The sequence below is a fragment of the Astyanax mexicanus genome, chromosome 17 (genome assembly GCF_023375975.1).
Source record: "Astyanax mexicanus isolate ESR-SI-001 chromosome 17, AstMex3_surface, whole genome shotgun sequence".
Lineage (NCBI taxonomy): Eukaryota > Metazoa > Chordata > Actinopteri > Characiformes > Acestrorhamphidae > Astyanax > Astyanax mexicanus.
In genome coordinates, this window is record NC_064424.1 from 9,730,104 (window position 1) to 9,752,233 (window position 22,130).

The window sequence follows — 22,130 nt, forward strand, 5'->3', positions numbered from 1 at the left end:
AAACAGTGTGAAAAACATGCTGGCATCAAGCAGGAGCGCTGACCCCTGAGCTTATCCCCTACTGCCCACCCACCACCATCACTCCAACAACCCCCCCACCCTGAGCCATCACTGTACATGTGCAGAGAGGCCACGACACGGAGCTCCCACAATGCTGTGCAGCACAAGCGAGCCTGTGGGCGTGTGTCATGTGAAAGGCTCAGCGGGGGGTGGGATGAGTAATCATATTTAATAGTGCAGGGCCCCGTGCCAGAGCCACCTAAAGTAGCATTACATAAGGGCATTTAGAGCTGAGGTCCGGGGCTTAAGCCCATGACTGATGGCTGGGGCAGGAGGACGGGGGGAAAAGGCCAAAGCGGCACTTCCACATCCTCGCATGCTTTTGATTCTCTTCCTTCAAAATCCTAATTTTCCGGCAGCTCAAAGCTTCTTTCGAACACTCCTCGTTTCTTGTTGTTATTCTTTCCTCGCCTCTACTCTAGTCACCCTTCCATCCGCTGTCCCACGCTTATTCTCTTTTGTTGTCGCTCTCTTTTTCTCTCTCTCTCTCTCTGTGTTTCTTCCTGTATCTATCTCTCTCGTCCCTCTCATCTATCTCCCCCTCGTCCTTCTTTCTAAGTGCTCCTTTGGGACACAGCCCGTGAGCCATGTGTGTGTGGGGTGACAGCAGGAAATAAGGGGGATAATCCGCGGGATTTTCAGGGATTTAAAGTGTTTGTTTTGGCTAATATCAATTACATCTCATCAAAATACCGTAAACAGAGCGGCAGCGCGGAATAAAAGAGGTCAGGGGTCTTAGTCAAATCGATCCCACCGAACAAACTGGACGCTCAGAACCTTTCGGAAAGCGCTGAGCATGAAAAACTGCAATCAGTCTGAACAAAAGAACAGAAATCTGCACAACTGACAACAAAGCATAAGCTTCTGTCGCTGCTGCTGCTTCTGCTGCTTATAGCGTGACTCTGACCCCGTCCTAGATAAAGCAGCGGCCCAAGGCAGCAAAGCTCTGACCAGCAGCCTACAGGCCTCCCATCAGTTACAGCAATTCTCTTCACACTCACACGGCCTGAACTCAAGATCAAAGACAAAACCATCTGGAAGAACCTCACCAGCGTGTTAGATAACATTTTAACCATGTTGTCTGAGTGTGAAGGTGAGTATGTGTGTGTGTGTTTATGTGTGTTCAAGCGTGTGCTCACCAGTGCACACAGCAGGTCTACAGCCTCCAGGATGAGCTCCTGATGGCCAATTCGGGAGACGCCCAGGTCCTCCAGCTCCTGGTGCGTGATACGCAGCAGCTGCTCCCCGCCCACCTTCTCCTGCTCAAAGTTCTTGATGTACTGCTGCAAACAGTCGTCAAGACCTGAAGCCAAGAAACAAAACACACAAGCACTTAAAGATCAGAAGACAAAGGAGTGCAAGGCATGACCAAATCAGAAATGTGGAATTATACATTTAAACACTGTGAAATTATTTATTTTGCACAACATCACTGTCATTTCCCATTTAACATTTCTAATTTTAATACATTTTTTAATACATTTTCATTTCAAAACAGAATTTCCAAAAGTTGCTCGTGGTAGAGGGAGTGTATGGATCATTGTCAAAGCGGGGTGAATGTTGTTAAGGCAGCCGCCTTACTTAAGATACTGCTGTGGGAAACCTGCCTTTCAAGATTACTTGAAACAGAAACATTATTCCAATTATATTTTACAGCTCTGTACCTCATTTTTCCACAGCTGAATTCCTTAAATTAATTCTGCCATTCATTTTACCATCTCCTAATGAGCATTTTCCAGTTTTTCTCACTGTATATTTTCCTCTGCTTGACATTAAAGTCACATGAATTCCGAGACATTCGCATTGCTGTGAATCAGATATGTATCGTTTTTCAATACATATTGAACTGGCCCAAAGCGCAATTAAAAATGAAGATGCACAATGAAAGCACATGAATGAATATGAGCTTTTTTGGCCTGTATTAGCCACAGAGAAGAAATTTGTATTCATAATCATGTTAAAATGTTTTAATATCGCAGGATACTGTACTATTGTCATACCACCCAAACCTATTAAAATGTATGAAAAAATGTTAAATTATGAAGCAATTTTTTTTTTCTGTAATGGTGAAATCGCTATGTGTAAGGTTGATATTAAGTGTCCCAAGCTGTCGCTAAGTGGGTTTCATGGTGTCATGAAAGCCTTTTTTGGTGCTAGGGTGTTTGCTAAAGTGATCTAGGTGGTTTATGTGGTACATCAAGAGGTTGCACTGATTGCTTTACTAGCGTGATCGCTAGAGAGTTACCAAGTGGTTTCTATGGTACCTCTTTTGATTTGTAGAGTCTTTCTAGTGTTTTTGGAGCACTGTGATATAAGAACGGTTCACAAACACTTGCACCTCATTCAATGCTATGAGTAAATATAACTTTAAAAAGCGTGCTACACAAAACGTGGCTGTGTGACAGGACTCGTAACACAATGCTCCTAGAGCATACATTCATATTTAAGGTGTTTAGCAGGCACCCTTATCCAGAGCAACTTATCTCTAATTGGTTGTAGAGACTAAAAATCATAAAGATACCCAAAGCTTCAATAATGTTTCAACACTTAGGTAAAAGTGTTAGAAAAGTAATAGTTTAGGAATTTATTTAAAAAATGAGTCTTCATTCTGCGTTTGAAGACAGCGAGAGACTTTGCTGTTCGGAAACCCAGTGGATGTTGCCCGCATAAAGAAGAGTCGGGATGTCTGTTTTCTGTGTGACTTTAGGGATGGTAGGTCAAGCTGAGCCATACTGGAAGCTCTAAGGCTCCATTTACATAACCAGGCTAAAGTGACTCAAATCTGATTTTTTGCTCAATGTGGCTCAGATCTGATTTATTCATGGCTGTGTGAATGTGCCAAATCCGATTTTTTCTAATCAGATCTGAGTCACTTTCATATGTGGTCCTAAATCGGATACATATCCGATCCATGGACATGTGACATGAATGCGAACAAATCAAATCTGAATTCATGCGTCGTTTATGCTTTTACGCATGCACTACATGCTTCTCTCTCAGACCCACACATCTCTTGGTGCAGCTGTGCAGCTATAGCTGCAAAAACAGCAAAAGCAAACCGCCTGGCCTTTTTTTTTTTTAGTCCCCAACATGAGCATGTACTTCATACCAGCTATTGACTGTTTCTCCACTCCAGCAAAAGCTGCTCCACATATGAGCTGCTAACAAACGCATCCATTTACCTTAATAAAGCTACGAGTCGTCTCTCAAATATGAGGTTTTTAGTTGTTGGTGAGGAAGGAGACGTTTATACATATATCAGTGTGCGTATGTGAGGCATTTCAGGGATAGGTTTGTTCACATTACACACAGATACAGATCAATTACATTTGTGAATGTGAACCGACAAGGTAGCCAAATGCAATCTGAGCAAAAAATCGGATTTGAGCAATGTGGCCTGTAATGTGGACCGGTCTGCTTTTGTTTTTTTCGGACAGCTTCAGGGTTCTGAATCTGATGTGGGAGGTGACAGAAAGCCGGTGGAGGAAAAAACAGCAAAGTTGTGCTGCTGCAGTCGTGCTGCCCAGAGAACACATTGTAACACAGTGGTGCACTGTATTAAACGTGTATATCAAATGAATCACATGCGTGACACTAAATCAATTTTATGATTTTTAAAAGTAAGGAAAGTGAAAAACAACACAGTATGGGATAAAAAAAGGAAATGACGCACAAAAAAAGCAAATTCAATGCCGAGCACACAATGTGCTGCATGCCTTACTGACCAAATCAGAGTAGACACACACGGAGCACAAGGTGGGTTAAATCTAATCCCCTGTGACACACACGTCTTCTCACGTGGGGGGGCTGTGAGTGGGTGTGAACATACACTTTAGCGTTTCCACACAGCGGTGTTTAACCTACGTACACAGATCCACACATTCAAATACACTGCAAGACTCACACACACAGACACTCACACATTCCAACAGACACAGAGCACTGAGAGACGTGAAGGCTTTGTCCCACAGCTGTTCAAACATTCTTTACTTCACACACACACAACACAAAACACACATGCCCTGCTGTCACGGACACACACATGGATTTTGAAGGACTATTGTCATTATTAAGGATAGAAGTGTTTGGCAGAAGCTCACGGTTGTCAGGGAAACACACCACCCACTTCCCATACGCTGACCCTCCCTGAATGTTTTTTATTCCTTCATAGACTGAACCGAGAAAAAAGGACAGCATCACTGAACAGAGCTATATTTACACACCCGACACATACGCTTCATTCCCACACACCTTGTTCCAGCAGAGCGCAGGAAAAACTCTGATCTGCTCGCAGCGGCGAGATTCTCATCTTGTGTACAAAAGACAGAACGATAATGAAAGGCTTCTTTCTCATCCAGACTCTCAGATCACAGTATACAGATAGCAGGGAACCTGATGTGATACAGTAGCAGTTAATATTAGCACCAGGGATGGCCATCAATACCACTGATTATCCTTTTCATACCAGTACCCAGAAAAATGGATGCTAATATCCGGATTCCAGTGCTGTTCCTGTTAGATAAACAAAATATATGTGATGCTCTTTGTATTATTAGTAGTGTTGTAAATGGGAAAATGCATGCAATTAATCTGGGAACCAGCATATTAGAGCATATTTTATTTTAACACAAATGAATCTTGTTTGGCAGTGATTCACGGCTGATGATGTATTAAGTTTGATTTAGTGATATAGATATAGTGTTCAGACATACAGATTAAATCTAAAACTCTCTATCGCTTATATGTATGTGAATAAATATTGCATTATGACCAAAGGACACTCTTCAAATCACATCACTAAGGACTCAATCTTCATCAGAAAGTGGCTTGTGTAAATAGTTGACTACAGTCCTTAATTTTTAAAATCATGATTCTAATCATAATTAATCACAGAATATTGTTGTGATTAATATTTTTTAAGTTACTGCCCACTACTATAAATATAATAACCCCATGGTGCCAATCTAACATTGATTCTTTTATACTTAAACATGTATTTGTGCCATAATTATATTTTTGGCAATATGACAAACCACTAAATAACACTACTGCAAAAAAAATAATATTGATGAATTTTATTTAGCAATATTATTGCATACAATATCACATGGTACACCTCTATTTAAGATATTCAGCAGATTTGCAACAGAAGTCAATCATCTAAAATGACAAGATACTAATAATGCACTCCATATATCCAGGATTGAAGTAAAATAAATAATACTGGACAGATATAATCTGTATCTGGTAGATATGTAATGGGAATGGGAATGGGAATTATCCTTTTGCTACAAACTATAATAAAATCTGTACCCTGATGGCCCATATGATCCTAAAATAATATCACCATATTTCATTGATATTTTTATTTATTTTTTATTTATTTCTAATTGTCTTCCATTTTCTTCCAATTCATCTGGGCAATTGTCCTACCCATACTGCTACTCAGCTGTATATCCCCTATCACTAGTGATGCCGCAACACAAGGAGGGTGAAGACTAGCACATGCCTCCTCCGACACATGTAAAGTCTGCCACTGCCTGATGTAGCATTGCGAAGTAGCCAGCACGCTTGGATGAATGCAGCGACTTGGCTCCGATACTTCAGCTCACAGATGCCTTGTGCTGATCGACATCACCCTTTAGAGTAATGAGGGGAAAGAGCGTCATCTACCCACCCAGAGAGAGCAAGGCCAATTGTGCTCTCTCAGGGCTCTGGCAGCTGATGGCAAGCTACATGACTGGGATTTAAACCAGCGATCACGTGATCAACAATTCTTTACTATACTTCACGGCAACTGTGTTACTAAGGAGGATAAAATACTCCTAAATAAGCAAATACCAGAAATTATGGACCTATTGGTGTTGGTTTTGAAAGAATTTGAAACCAATATTCATCAACGCAATTTACTCTCCTAACACCTCTAACAAACTTACTACTTCTAACCTCATTTCCTTCTTTCCCTCCTTCACTCCTCTATCCCATTATTTCCCCTTGACCTCCTTTAAGCCCTATCTAAAGATGTTTTTTACCTTTAACTTGTATTACTTTTTGTACTTCACTATTGTAAGTCGCTTTGGACAAAGTGTCTGTAATGTAATGTAATGTAATGTAATGTGTTTATTTGATTAGTAAGTCAGATTGGGGATGAGCCTGATGGAGTGTAGAGCACCTATGTTTTGATAAAAAAATGAAAATTTACGCCACATATATAAATCAAAGCGACGCAACATACCGCAATATCGGTATATTGTGCAACCCCTACATAGTGCAGTACAGCACTGTAGATTCAAGATTTCATAAATAACAAGACAAGGACAGTGCGCTACAGTAGCTGTCATCACACTGTACTGCTGCACATTGTGTACAGTGACAGTAACAATGACATTTCTTATCCGGATGAGAGATTTGAATTGCGAACGGGCAAAAAGACAAAATATACAATAACCAGCCAAAAAGATACAAATATGAATCTATACATTATTCAGTTCATGCTGTAGAAACTGATGATAGCAAATCGTCGAGCACAATCAGCGGCAGTGCAGACAGAAACTCTCCATTAAAGAGAGATCCCTGCTCATTACTGCAGAGTTTATTTGGTGTCACAGTGCAGTTACTGAGTGTGTGTGCACGCGCATAACGAGTCAGTAGAGGCAGACAGTTATGAGGGAATCTCGGTGGACTGATTCAGAGCATTAATGTCTCAGGGAGTTATTTCTCAGCCTTGAGGTAGAGGAGCATAGATGGCCTTGCACAGTTTACTGGATAGATTGCACTGATAATAGTGCAGTTAGTGTAATAGTGTAATTCACAAATACAGTGCATTGCTGTAATTTAAATACACAGGACAAATCAGTATTTTGTATTTTAGATAAGATCATAAACTCTATTGTTTTACAGTAACATACTATTAATTTATATACAGTATAAAAGCACTATTACACAAATTTCTGAATAAATGTACAATACATAATACAGTATGAAATGTGTACGATAGATATTATACTGCATCACACCCTGACATGCCAAAAGTCATGGGATGGCAGTATGTAAATAGATCAGAAAGGTGTTACCTCAAGTGTTTCCTTGTCTTGTAAGTTAGGCTAAACACAAGTGCATTTAAGTATCAGAGTGTAAGTGAAACTTGATAGTGATTGCAAGATGTAGTGGGTGGTAATGATCATGACTGGTGGTGTCTGGCTAGGATTGTCTACTAAAATCCATATTTTTTATCAGGCCTCACACACATATCCAGCAGGTCTGTGCAGTGTTCTGTAGCTACCACAAGATTTGAAAAACTCGGATAGGAAATGATAAAAGTTTCTGTCCCATGACTTTGGGAATGTCAGTGTAATATACAAATACAGTGCATTGTTGTAGCTGTGCAAGCTGTATTTTTTAGCATTTACAAGTGGCCAGTGACACTTATGAATCTTACTTGTAGCTGATCAGCCAATATATATACGATTCAGTGTCCAAAATGCTCATCTCTACTACACTATTGGTGGTGGTGGTAAATTACCCAGCTAATTTTTGCAACCTTACTGAAGCTCAGTGATTACCTGTTCAGCAGACAAACAGGCAGTTTGTCCATTTGTATGGGTGCAGCACACAGTTTGCATGCTATCGTCTATACCTGACAACCCTGAGTGTGGAAATGGGACTGGGGGAATAAATGACAGTGGACAGATCCGGTGGCTACATCTCACACAGATTACCTTAACGTACCACAGAGTTGTAATAAGAACATACTGGCTTACAATCTGCTGACAAGAGCTGCCAGTGCTAAAACTCAGCATGTTTTCTTAATAACTGATAAAACATCCTGATTATGTTGAGTTACTACAGAAAATATAATATATATATATATTTTTAACTTTATTTATTAAATATAATATTTAAAGCAAATATTAAAAAATAGTAATAATACAGCAGTAAAACAAGCACAAATAACATACACAAGATACTACAGCACAGTAACTTGATTACTTTTTAATCATTATTTACCCCCTATTTCTCCCATTACCCTACTCTAAACCCCCCACCCATCCCATTCGGTCTCAAATCCATCATCCCCCTTTTCTCCACAGACTCCCTCCCTCCTTTCTTGCCCTTATCTCTCCCTAAACTTCCCAACAAAAGGAGGAAGCTGTAGAACAAGGCACGGCCGCTCTTATCAGAGCTCAGATCTGGTAGTTAATCTCGTGCAGTGTGTAGCTGAGACATATGCCTAATGAAGTGTGAAGGCAAAGTTGGGTTAGCAGCAAGACGATAAGAAGCTGAAAGAAAGGTTTTGTGGCTTTGCATCCGATTCAGGGGCTTAACGAATCAGCCCATTCGCCCGGGCTTATCCCAACCCGGTCCGAAGCGAAGGAACCGTCACAGTTTGCCACCGTATGTTGCCATAGAAACGACACCGGAACAAGTGACTTTGATTAGAGCCTCATTATCAACCTCCCAAAAAAAAGAGATGCGCGTGTATGTATGATTTATGCCTGAATAGAAAATAAGTCAACAAATAATCAGAGCTTTTGGCAGCATCAAAGACCTGCATCAAAGCATTATTCACAGATGGATTTGCGCGGTTTGTGCTGGATTGCTCATGCGGAAAGAGTTGACGACTGTGGTACAGGTTCAGAAAAGTAATCCTCAGTTAACTGTGGTGTTTAAACAGTGTGGATAAATTTAAGACATTTTACAACTTTTACAGACTTAGACTTAGTCTATTGTCATTCAATTTTACATCAGCAGTGCACAAAGAAAAAAAAATTGCAACGGCCCAGTAGTTAGGAGAAACAACCAGCAGCAGTAATACTTTTTAAAAAGTACAAGTAGAGCAATATATATTTTAGTATATACAACTATACATATCCATCATATTCACAACTGTACATGCATGTAAACAAACGATATACCTTCAACACATACCCATATTTTACACATATAGAATCAAAATACTAATATTGCATTAGTGTTATTATTTTCTAATGTTTAACAGTCTTATGGCATACAAGAAAAAGCTGTTTTACTGAGTAATACTGAGTATTTACAATGTAATGGTCTGCCATCTCATCTACAAGCTTGTTTTATGGCATGTTTCTGGTTGCACTTTAACCCCAAAGGAGGAATTTAAGTGAAACAGAAATAAAGGTAAACCTAGTTTTGAACCATGATATTTTTAAATAGGGGGAATAAAACGATTAACATAAAAAAACTTTTTTTTTAAGATTTTTTAGGCCGTATCACTCTGTCATAAAATGACAGTTTTCCACAAACACAAAAAAGAGAGTCTTGTGCAAAATTAGTGTGATCCAACCAGTTAAATGTACACGTCCCCGTGCAAGAAATTAATACATGAATAATTTATAATAGAACCCATGAATAATGTCATTGGTTCCACTTAATTCAGTATGCCATTAAATCAGTCAGCTAACTTGCATATAAAATAAAAGAAAAATCAGAATTTGGATTTTATGAGAAAAGAAATGTGATAAGCATTGTTGTCTGTGGCATTTGTAAGACCTTGTAGAGAGGGATTTAAGACATTTTAATATGTAATAATTTAGGAGACGCAGAAACCCTGTTTCATTGAATACCTAAACTTACATACCCTGGCAGAATCCTATGAGAACATAAATAAAATATGAGCAATCAAAAAGAAACAAATTAATCATTTTAATCTGTATGAAAAAAATGCCAAAATTGCTTGTCAAGACTTTTCTTATTTCTTTTTACTCCAAAAATGCTCCAAGAATAGGGTTCTGATGTTAAGCAGTTCATTACCAAGCAGAGGAGTTAATCCCTGAAGTAAAAAAAGAAAAACGTGAGAGAGAGAGAGAGAGAGAGAGAGAGAGAGAGAGAGAGAGAGAAAAGCCCCCTTACAGAGAGCCAGTCTACACAAACAGGGAGCTCATTGATTAAGGAGGGTATTACACAGCTGATAATTGTAGTTACTGTGATTAAGCAGGGCTTGAAGTCATAGAGATGCACAGAAGAATGCAGCATGGTAATCTGGGTCACAAACTCCTGTGAAAGACATGGACTGGCCACTCATCCAGAAACCAGTGAGGAGTGTGTAAGTGAGCGTGAGCGAGGGATGAGCTGAAGGAGACATGGTTAATATTAGGACGGATAGAGCAGTCCACAGCAGATTAGGATGTGATCCATTTGAGCCCTTAACCCAAAAACAGAGCTGTCCTAAATCTCATTTCTGGCATCTACAGTGACCCAAAACTGAAGGAGGGATTGGAAAGTTTGGCCTGCTCAGTGAGATGGATATTTACAGCCAGGCAGAGGAACACAGGAACACAAAGTTCAGAAAAGACTTTCTAAAAAGGGGGCACTGCAGAAGTAGGAGGTGGGTGACATAAATAGGAGTTCATATCACAATATTTTTCCACAGTTCCACACTAATAAATATTATATTTGGATATGCCCACACTCCACTAACTGCTATTAATATTCTGTTTTATTTTCTGCTTTATGTTTTAATGAGAGCAGTAATCAAGATTGTACATTTTTACATAGAGAATCTGCCATAGGAAATGTCAATTGATGACATTTGCTTTTTATGTGGCAGTGATTTTCATATTTTATACTTTTTCTGATCTGTGATATACAGTACGGAGGTTATGTTTGCATCTTGTTCAATTTTAAATCTGCCTGTTAAGTTAAATAAAGTTGCTTGCTATTCATATACTTAAAAAGTGTTTGTTCTATTTTGGCACATCTAGAAATTAAAAAAATGAGTAAAACTGTCTGTTTTATAACACAATGTTCGGGAAATCACTGGTTCAAATGCCAGTCATGGAGCTTTCCATCAGCTGCCGGAGCCCTGAGAGAGCACAATTGGGTAGATGGTGCTCTTTCCCCACATCACTCCTAGAGTAGGAGTACTCTGATGCTACTAGGCAGTGATACATCAGCAGCGGTTTGGCTGACTTCACATGTGTCGGAGGTGTTGTGGCATCACCAGTGATGGGGATATACAGCTGAGTAGCAGCTAAATGGGTGTGACATTTTGCCAGATAAATTGTGAAAAAATGGGAAAACAAATTAAATACATTTTAAAAAGTCTGTGTTTAATTGTTATAGAAGAACAAATTAAATGAAAAAATAAAATAGTAATTGATCATCACATGTATATTTAAAGAATTTCGCATATTTCAGATACACATAATGAAATTTAAATATCATGATATTCCACCATATCGTATGTGTGTTTTGTAATGTGATATTTGGCGATATCATCCATATCGTCCAGCCTTATTTTGAACATCTCTACATCCTTTACAAAAGCATATACAGTTTAATTCTGCAGTTAATTTTAGGTCGGATTTAAAGTTGTCATGTCCAGATGCTACATATGAATAAAGCAACAAATACAACCCAAAGGCTACCTTTATTGCAGAGCTATCCAATATAACTGCAGGTTTTCATTTTTAACAACCCGAAGCTCACCTGATTCCACCTGTTTAATTAATTGGTCAATTAATAACTGACGGTGTGTCCTTCTGCAGATCAGACTAGACACCCAAACTCAAGCAGATAGATAAGATACTAACTAGATGGATGGATGGATAAATGGATGGATAGATAAGTTAGATTTATTGATCCTAAAGAAAACTCAAGTGTTACAGTAGCAATACAAATAGTTACACCTAAGTGCACATATATTAAATAGAATAAGGTTAAAATTAAAACATAAAGTACAGTAAAGTATGATGAGTATATATATATTCCCATATTCAGATTACTACGGGCAGATATATGAGGTAGTTTACACAGTAATAGCGAAAGCAGTTAGAGCTTATTATGAAAATGCGTTCTGCGGTGAAGCAACACTACAGCAGCAGATTGTACTATATTACACAATGTGTGTTACCAGTACGCCTGGGTATAGTGAAGTGTTAGTAATATTAATATTAAACATGCTAACACAACACAGTCATCTTTCTAAGAGGGTTTCACATTAGGGTTTGAGCTTCTGCTGAACACAGATACATAAATGAGGAAAAAGTGCAGGAATCAGCACAAGTTCCACACCGCTTATTATTAATACACACAACAAGCAGAGTGTGTAGGTGCTGCAAGGACACAATGCGTGCCCATGGGACCCCCACTGATATTATTAAATAGATTAGTAAAACATGCCTTTAATCAGAGCCAGACTGGGACTCTGCTGCGCTGCTTTTACTAAATTTATCATCTTTATTCTACCCAGAATGCCAAGGGCCCCACACAACAGCAGGGGGTTTGCAAAGTGAGTCACAGGAAGCAGCAGAGGGGCGGAGAGGAGAATTGTGGGAAGGTCACAGGGGCCCTCCTGCTTTTGGAGAAGCTGCTCTGTGGCCCTCAGAGGCCCTTTGGGGCATCAGAACAGCAAGTTGTATGTTAATGAGGGAGACATGCTAATCCTGATGCTCTGGGGGCAGGGCGGGTGAGACCACCAGACACAACAGTTTCACTGAGTAAAGTCTGCATCCACAGAGATTTCAGTCGGCACTGATGATGCACTAATTACCATTCAAACATTCTGCGTGTGGACTCTCTTCTTCTAATCTGAGCCACAAAATCCTCTGAGCCCATTACTATTTCTCTGTTTCTGGGCTCGCGGCAGGAAGCAGGTTTGCGCTCAGGAGATTTACTGTCAAGTCAGACAACAATGAGAATGTTTTCTGCCGTATGAAATGCGATGAGTCACATACAGAGGCTTAACTTTCATAAAGTAACAATGAAAGCGGATCTATCCGTATACAGCCCTCACAGCCTCGTTTAATCTCTTCCTCCCTCTCTGCCTCCGTATCCCTTCTCTCTGTCATTTCTCTTTAATCTCTCCTTTTACCTGTCGTTGGAGGTCGAAAGATGACATCGCTTTGTTATCGGTTAGCTTGCATGAGACCAATTAAAACAGGCCATTTTTAAGGAACTTTTTAATCTGCCTGATTTCACAGTGGTTTGCTTGTTAATACTAATATACAGCTCTGGAAAAAAATTAAGAGACCACTTCAGTTTCTGAATCAGTTTGTCTGATTTTGCTATTTACAGGTATATGTTTAAGCAAAATGAACATTGTTATTTTATTCTATAAACTACAGACAACATTTCTCCCAAATTCCAAATAATAATATTGTGGCGTCTGTGTGTGTGTGTGTGCCAGCTGTTAGTGTGCCTGTGGGGGCGGGTTATGTTAATCCGGGGCCAGTGGGGCATTATGGGGGCATGTTTTGGGTGGGTTAAGGGGACCTACCATCTTCGTGTTGGATAGCTGGGTTGGTGGCCTCAGGGCTGTTTGAGCTGTGTGAGCAGTTGGGTTTTGCTCTCCTAGCCTTGTTAAAGGCTGTAAGTGAGTGGCAAGCCAGTTAAATAAAGAGCTGTTGAGTACTTGCAATGAGTCTCTTGAGTCCTCCTTCCTCTTCCACGCCACAATATTGTCATTTAGAGCATTTATTTGCAGAAAATGAGAAATGGCTAAAATAACAAAAAAGATGCAGAGCTTTCAGATCTCAAATAATGTAAAGAGTTCAGAAATCAATATTTGGTGGAATAACCCTGGTGGTTTTTAATCACAGTTTTCATCCATCTTGGCATGTTCTCCTCCACCAGTTTTACACGCTGCTTTTGGATAACTTTATGCCACTCCTGGTGCAAAAATTCAAGCAGTTCAGTTTGGTTTGATGGCTTGTGATCATCCATCTTCCTCTTGATTATATTCCAGAGGTTTTCAATTTGGTAAAATCAAAGAAACTTATAATTTCTTCTTTAGCATATTTTTATAAATGGATCAAATAGAACATTAAGTGAATATTTTGCTTTGTAAATGTAACAATGTTTGCCTTCTGCATATGTCAATTATTTTAAATATAATTAAGTTTTGAAATGTGTTTTTTTCAGTGATATATGTCTTTAAAATTAAAGTTGTTAAAGTAATGAAAGCCTGGGTCCAACAGTGGGTAGACAGACAGACAGACAGACAGATAGATACATAGATAGATACATAGATCCAAGAGGGAAATTCTAGGCATCCAGTAGCAGATACTATATATATATAGTACACAGAAGTTACAATAGAAGAGAGTCCTTAAGTGTGGAGGTAATGGAGGTAGTTAGCACTAAACTAATCCATTAGAAAAAAAAGCAGAGGTGAATAATGTGCAATTTTATTGTGTAATTTTCGCAGAATTTTAAAGCAGCACAATATGTATTATATTAAATTCATAATATGAATATACGCTTAGCATGCATCTGAATTCTATGCAATTAAATGCCAGTGAAAGCTCTTTGACCCATGTTATAAAAATAGGTCAGGCCACAGGCATGGTGGTCCCCCAGCTCAACGATCCATGATGCCGCGCGCAGAACGCACTGAGCAGGGTGGCACCCAGGCAGTTGCTGCCGGTCAAATCTCTCTCACGCCCTCCAAGGCATTTACATTCAGGCTACAAGCATCTGAATCACTGCCGAAATGAACCATGAACCCTAAGAGCACCGGGAGGAATACCCGAAGACACTAAACACGCCTTCCACAAAATATCTCAGATATTAAAGGCATGTCAGCAGCCTAAAAACACACCCCGTGGGCATGGCTGAAGCAATAGTCGTAAAAAATGCAACACCAGATGCTGCACTCGACGTGCATGGCGGCAAAACCTAGACAGCTGTCAGAAGTCATACGCTGTATCCAGTATGGATTAGTATTGCCGTATGCAGAGGCATGCTGCACGGGAGCTTTTCAAATATATGCCATTAGGCTCAAGCCTGGAGCTGAAATCAGCAGAAATGTCAGTGATACTGGAATATGCTCATACAGCGGAGGACATGTGTAAGAACGTATGGCAACGTGACCAAGCATGCATGTGGACCGTGTGTGTGCTGAGTGTGTCAGTCAGTTCTTGCACACACTGCTGATTAGGAGGCTCTGATAAGCACACTACCACGAGCACCTACCAACAGCCTGCCTCACCACAGGGGCCTTAAAATGGACTCGCACATACACACACGCACATGCAGACACATATCAACGCATATCAGCACATGCTGGCGGAAACTGCAACTTAATAAAAGGAAGAAACATAGAAATAAACCTATACAGCTAAAAAATACAGGGCTTTACACAGTGTAAAAGCTAATGTATGCTGAACATTATATACTCTGTCTGTGGTCATTTCATCCATATTTCAGTACCACTGAAAACTGAGGGCTCAGTGTAGCTAATAGCTCAATTGAACAACACAGCCACAACCTCTTGTTTTATCTTTTATCCTTGTCTGTTTTTAATTTAATCTTCACTCAGGTAGCTTTTGCTACTTGCCAGGCTGTTATTGTAAATAAGAATATGTTCCTTCTCACATCCCAGTTTTATATAAGTCATGCTGTGGTAAATTATCCTACAATGACTTGCCTGGTTAAATTAAAAGTTAAGAAAAAAAAATAATAAAAAATAAATAACATTATGGAGAAAACAAGACAAACAGGACAAAATATTGTTAACGTGATATATCATTTTGATCGCATCAATATGTGCCGTCAAATATCAACATTTTTATTAAAACATAGGTGCTCTACCCTCCCCAAAACTCACCCCCCTAAATCCAATTTGACATACTAAAGTTACTGCTTTATTACTTCATGCGGTGACACTGTAATCAAATGAATAGGGTAAACCTGCAGTGAAGAATACTGGTTGTCAAATTGTGGGAAACTGACATTAATAAATCCATAGTTCCTGATTTTGCTTATTTATTTGAGTATGTTATCCTGTTCAGGAACACAGATGATGTGAACCATCACAAAATCACAGTATCTTAATATCATTGTTATTGTGGGAAACATATTCAGACGACATCATATAATGAGATGCCCTGTGATTCCCACCCCTAGTCTACACTACTGCAAAAAAAGCCAAACCTTATGACTGTGAACTGTCTAAATTGAAATGAAAGTTTTCAATTTAGTACATATAAGAGTGTATTAATTGTATATAAATGTATAAAGAGTCAAAATGTGTATTGTTTTAGAACAGACATACTAATGAACTGGATTAAATTTATTCTTTTTTTATCTCACTTTGTCCATTTTTTTCTGATATCGGCATGCTACTGATACCCATTAATACCAAAATTACATTTATCAATTATCTTACAATTATCTTTTGTTTCAGTCAGTGTCGTATTAAACTTCTCTTGTAAAGCTGTAAAAAGTTTAAATTTTTATGAACATTTATTAATTGCATTGAATGTAGGGCCCTATGATTTGTGCATTGCTGAAAACACAGATGGAATCACAGAATTTTAAGGAATTCTGATATAAACACAAAAATACACAGAATTATACAATATAAAAAAGGCAGTAACCGGTACTGTAGCCTGCTACTGGTGTTCAAACCTTCATAACTGAGGACCAGAGTAAAGTATAGACATCATACATATATCATATCAAAAAGCAGAACACAATCTATCCAGCACAGTAACATCATTCTGATATCAAACACTAGTGATTAATTGATCTTGGAAAACACCCTCTACATGTCTACAAGTTCCATTAAGCCATGTGAATTTATGCAGCAGACTTTAGATAATAATAAAACAAATAATAGCAGCATATATGTGTACTTCCTATAATTGAGATCTATTAACCTCTGTCCTGCTTCTGAACATTTTAACCAAATTGTGTATAACTCAAACGCCTTAGCCTCACATGGGAAGGCATACACCTGAAATCCACAAATCACACGCTGTTCACCACCACATCCTAATTTCTTATTTTAGCTCAATTTCTCATCACAGATTATTCATCATCCTTCATCTCTCACAGCCTCTTCCAGACTCTGTTTAATGCGTTTAGGCTTCTCAGACACACATTAAAGCAGAGCGCAGTCTGCAGCAGCACACAGGCTGGCGTGCAGACCCTCCAAGCCTAATGAGTCACAGCATACGGAGTGTCCTCTATAAGCATGACTCAAAATCGATAAGCGGCCATCATGTCGTCTCACATACATGTGCAAGCGGCACAAGCACGAGCGAGCAAAACCACATTAAAGCGTACAGCAAGGCCACGTTAATCCCACAGCGCTGTTTATTTACTCACTCACTCAAATACTGCACAGATACAAGCAAACCGACAACTGAAATACTATATATCTCTCTCTTCCCAATCCTATCTCTCTCTGTCTCATAGCTCAATAATCACATTATAGTGAGATACGACTTCACACACATGCAGACACACATTCAATTTAGTAGCTATAATGATTGACATATACTTACACCAAGACGCACAAACACACATATACACAATCCCACACACACACACACAATTAATTTAGGTGATATAATGGATGAGATACAGCTGTTTGTGAGCACACACAGATGCACACACTTAATTTAGAAACAATAACGGATGAGATTTATTTTGTGCACACATACAAACAGACAACCCAGGCACAGGCTCAACTAATACAAAGTAAAGTATCCCAGCAGGAGCTTAATGCCTGAACTGTCTCTGAAAGGAATGAGCTATTGATCCACTTTGTTCACCTGGGGGAGCGAATTACTTGAAAGCAACAGTCACAGGCACTGTTGTAATTGTCACCCAGAGGAAATGTACAGAAATGCTGCAACAAGGTGTCAAGCTTTAGGCCTTTCCAATCATAACAGTCTCTCTAATGAAATGACTGCTGTCTGTTTTATATTGCTTCATATTCACTGTAGCATACTGATCTGTCATCAGTGGCAGTGAAGAGAACTGTCTTGCTCAATAAAGTTCCTTTAATGAAACACAACATGTGAGACGTTCGAAAGTTGCTTCAATATGTGCCGATTCTTGAGTCTCTGGGGTGCAGCTCTGAGTCGAATCCTGAGTGTCTAGGGCAGAGGTCACTAATAGGTGGACAGCGGTCCGGGTCCAGACCCAGACCCAGACAATGTCCAATGCGGACCCAAACCGATAAACTACTGAGAAGGATTGAATTCTGACTGTTCATTAAAAGCGGAGGAACTTTTCTTGTCTTTACGGTATACGTGCTTAGCAGCACAGTAAACTCACATACCAATCAAGTGTGTTGTGAGATCACAAATGCTCTTCTCTACCAATCAGATCTGTGCAGATTCGGGAGCGCGGAGCACACAGGAGAAGTACACAGTGAAAAGTGGCAGTCAGAGAATAAAGCGAGAGAGGTTAATTCAGATGGTGCGCACCAGAAAAATAAATTAAAATACTACATTTATAAACATACTAACAGTAATAATATAAAAAAAAACTGCTGTTTTCAAACAAAACTGATATTCTGGCCAGGTTCAGCAAACATTTCTCAATATATTGTACGATTTGTCATTCATGAAATTATCATGACAGGCAGGCCTAAATCTAATATAAATACAATCAAAGAAAATAAATTTAGCATTTTAAAACAAGTTGACATACAGATTCACTTTAATAGACTTGATAAGTAAAATTATTGAGGGTGTTTTTATTTACTGTATGATACGTCGAAAATGTAATTACTGTGACAGGCCTATTTAAAATGTTATGAATTATACTGAATAATATTTGTATTTTTTTTTGTCTTTCAGTTGTTGATGACATAAAACAGTGACAGAACTACTAGGCTTCTTCAGTATACAGGATATAGCACTGAATCAAAAAAGTTAAAAATTAATGACGGTCTGGACTTTGGCCTGAAGAAATTTTCTTTAACTGGACCGTACTAAATTCTAATTAAATACCCCTGGACTAGGGTATATGTATGAATCTGAGTCAAGTCTCAAGTTAAGTTCTGAGTCTATAGGGTGCGAATCTGAATTGAGTGTTAAATCCCTGAAGCGTCCAAATTGAGTCTCTGGAGTAATAGTTTCAGTCGAGTTTGTTGATTTTCAGTCAGAGCTTAGTCTTGACTATCTGCACTATCTGCACTGCACAGTCTGAATTGTGTCTTAAGTCTCTGAGGTTAGAGTCTCTGAGGTTAGATGTCCAAGTTAAGACTCAAGTCTCAGGAGAATGAGTCTGGGTCAAGTCTTAAAATCTCAGGGGGTGCTACTCTGAGCTGAGTCCCAAATAATTGGGCTAAAGGCCCAATCCGAATAAATGTTTGTGATGTGAGTCTGAGTTAAGTCCTGAGTCTCCAGGGTGCAAGTCTGAATCAATTCTTAAGTCTCTGGGGTGAGAGACTTTGTTGAGTCTTAAGAGTCTTGGGTTGGGGTCTGAGTCAAGTCTATTGAGAACATGTTTGAGTCAAGTTCTGAAATTTCTGGAATGAATGCTCAAGTTAAGACTCAAGTCTCAGGAGAGCAAGTCTGGTTCAAGTCTCAGGGGGTGCAACTCTGAGAAAATTCCCAAATGTGTGGGCTGAAGGCCAAATCCAAATTAATGTTTTGGATGTGAATCTGAGATAAGACTTAATTTTATTGAGTGCTGTGTTTTCAGTAAAAGCCTTAACTCTCTAGGGTGAGAGTCTGATTTGAGTTTTGAGTGTTTGGGGTTAAGGATTTGAGTCAAATCTCTGAAGAACAAGTCTGAGTACAGGTCTTAAGTGTCTGGGGTGCGAGTCTGAATCTTGACTTGAGTTTCAAGGAGGGTATGGGCAGAGTATGAGCAGAGTCCTGAATTTCTGAAGTGTGAGTCTATGTTGAGTCTCTAGTCTCCCTATGTTGCGCATGCCGGAGACCAGTCCATAGTTTCTGATGTCTCCAATCTCCAGTCTTTTGGGTATGAGCCTGAATCCAGTCCTGAGTTCCAGAGGTGTGAGTTTAAGTTGTATCTGTTGTGTCTGGTGTATGAGTCAAGAGTTTCTGGCCTGATAGGGTTTTGTATCACCTTTTCATCACTTGTAATAACTTGTTTTTTGAATAATTTCTCAGCTGTGTCTGGCTGTGTCTAAAACTGGAGGTAGTGTTCTGCCTTGCTGCCTACGCTGTCTCACAAGTCTTCATGACTAAACATTTTCAAGTCCACGACTGGAGCTGAAGCATCCTGCCGCATGAAGAACCATAAGAAAAAGGCTTTGCTCGCCTTTTTATGTTGGAACCTTTATTATTACAAAAGATTTGTTACTAAAAATCAACCTTAGGGTTGGAAGGGTTAACCTAAACCCCTAAAGAAAGGATTGTTAATGAGTTGCCGAGCTCCAAAGGAGTCAAAAAGGTCAGGCCTGGGAAACACTGCTATTGGGGGGCAGGAGAACTCCTGCCTGTGAGGGAGGCCCAGCTGATTACTCATTCTCCACGTGACCCGTCACTACTCATTGTGGATGACGGGGCCACGTGACCAGTCGCCCACCCCCGTCCATTAATACAATAACAGTAAAGGCTCTTTGGGGAAGATCCTGCCTCATTAGGCTCTGTTAGTATTGTTTTGACAGCTGGGATAGGCAATATAATACCTACAGCAGAAAACACATTTAGTGCAATCACTGTTCAACTAATAGACCTATATGTTCATATTCCTTGCACGCCTTTTCAGCTGCTGCACGCGAACAATGACGCACGCTTGCATACATTGCATATGAGATATATTTATAAAAAAAAAAAAAAACAACGAGCACATATGTGTTTTTTTTTTTTAAATAAATATCGTTTTTAAACCCGTATGGTAAACTCGTATCCACCAGTGGGATAAGACTTTACGAGTTGGGGGGCGTGCCAATAAAAACGCTGATTTACCAGCAAATGCAATCTCTTTTTTAATGTTTTACTCTCATACACATGTGAAAAACATCAGCTATCTGCACAAAGATGCAATTATTCTTGGTCGAGATGGTCGAGCGAGCATCATATATATATATATATATATATACATATATATATATATATATGTATATATATATATATATATATATATATATATATATATATATATATATATATGTATATATATATATATATATATATATATGATATGTATATATATGATATATATATGATGCTCTGAGCATATCTTGTTAAGATATTCTTATTCTTATCTTTTCTTTGGGAAAATGGACCCAGACACTTACTTTATATTTGTAATAAACATTGCCCACCTAATGCTTATACTTTGTACTCGCTCTTAGAAAACAGAATAACAGATATTTTATGATAACAGATTTTTGATCTAATATGCTGCCTTCAAGACCATCTCAAACGTTCTGGTGGTACGTCTTTGGAGCTCGTAAAGACCTGAAGGCAGCATTATTAGATCATACATCTCATCAGGCGTCTCCCTTAAAGCAAAGAACATTGGATAAACATTACATTTACATTTTGGTTGCATTTTGGGTTGCAACAACAATTAAACAACCTTTATTTAACATTGCCTAATATGTATCGGTTAGCGCTACAATTCTGACAACGTTAATTTCACACACACACTATTAATGATTATCAAATTAATATATAACAGTGGCCTCCATTCTATAAGATGAATAAAAACAAGATAAACATATGTAATATAAGTAAAGTTCAATACAAATCGATGTGCACTGATAAATCAATTCTAACGTTGTTTCAATGTATCAAAGCTAAAAAAATAAAAATGAACGTTGATTCAACGTGCTTCTATTTGCTGCCTGGTTTCCCACCACTGCCCCTTACCTTTCATCCAGTCCACCACCTGGCTCGTTGTCCACTTGCTCACAGGTTCCATGACCAGAGCCATGCTGAAGTTTGTGTGTGTTATTTCCCCGGCTGTGTTTGTGGTCAGTGCGCAGCAACAAAGACGCGCGAAAAAACGAAGCAGAAGAAAAATAAGAAGAAGAAAGAAGACTCGCTTCACAACATTCAGTTGCAAAACAGCGCGAGACTCAAACGCGCGCCTTCCACATCCATCTCCTGCTCCCCGGGCAGCGCGCGCGAGCAGCAGCAGCAGTCCGCGTCTGTGTGAAAGCGCCCACGTTCACCTGGCCGCCGCTCGCTCGCGCTCAGGGCGCCCACATGATGCGTGCTGGACTCCTCGCGAGCTGCTCACGCTCTCCTCTCATCCTCCCCTCTCCTCTCTTGCTTTTCCTCCTCCTCCTCTTCCTCTCGCCTTCATTCACTTCGCGAGCCCTCCCTCCTCAGTGGCGGCCGGGGAGAGGCGCTGTGCCTGTGTGGTAAACAGCA

The 22,130-nt window shown here is 39.4% G+C and overlaps 1 protein-coding gene across 5 annotated transcripts in view; it reads right to left on the bottom strand.

The window, feature by feature from the left end:
- The window catches only part of cnksr2b (connector enhancer of kinase suppressor of Ras 2b), a 71,384-nt gene extending 49,254 nt beyond the window's left edge, over nt 1-22,130 (bottom strand). For 4 of the 5 annotated variants that reach the window (XM_049466510.1, XM_022676060.2, XM_049466509.1 and 1 more), the window contains exons 1-2: nt 21,624-22,129; nt 1,200-1,363 (exon numbers count right to left, since the gene is read on the bottom strand). In XM_049466510.1, the coding sequence (XP_049322467.1) occupies nt 1,200-1,363; nt 21,624-21,687 (228 nt within the window). In that variant the 5' untranslated portion in view covers nt 21,688-22,129. Of the gene's footprint in view, nt 1-1,199; nt 1,364-21,623 lie in introns of all 5 variants that reach the window. The other variant, XM_049466508.1, reaches the window with a different exon arrangement.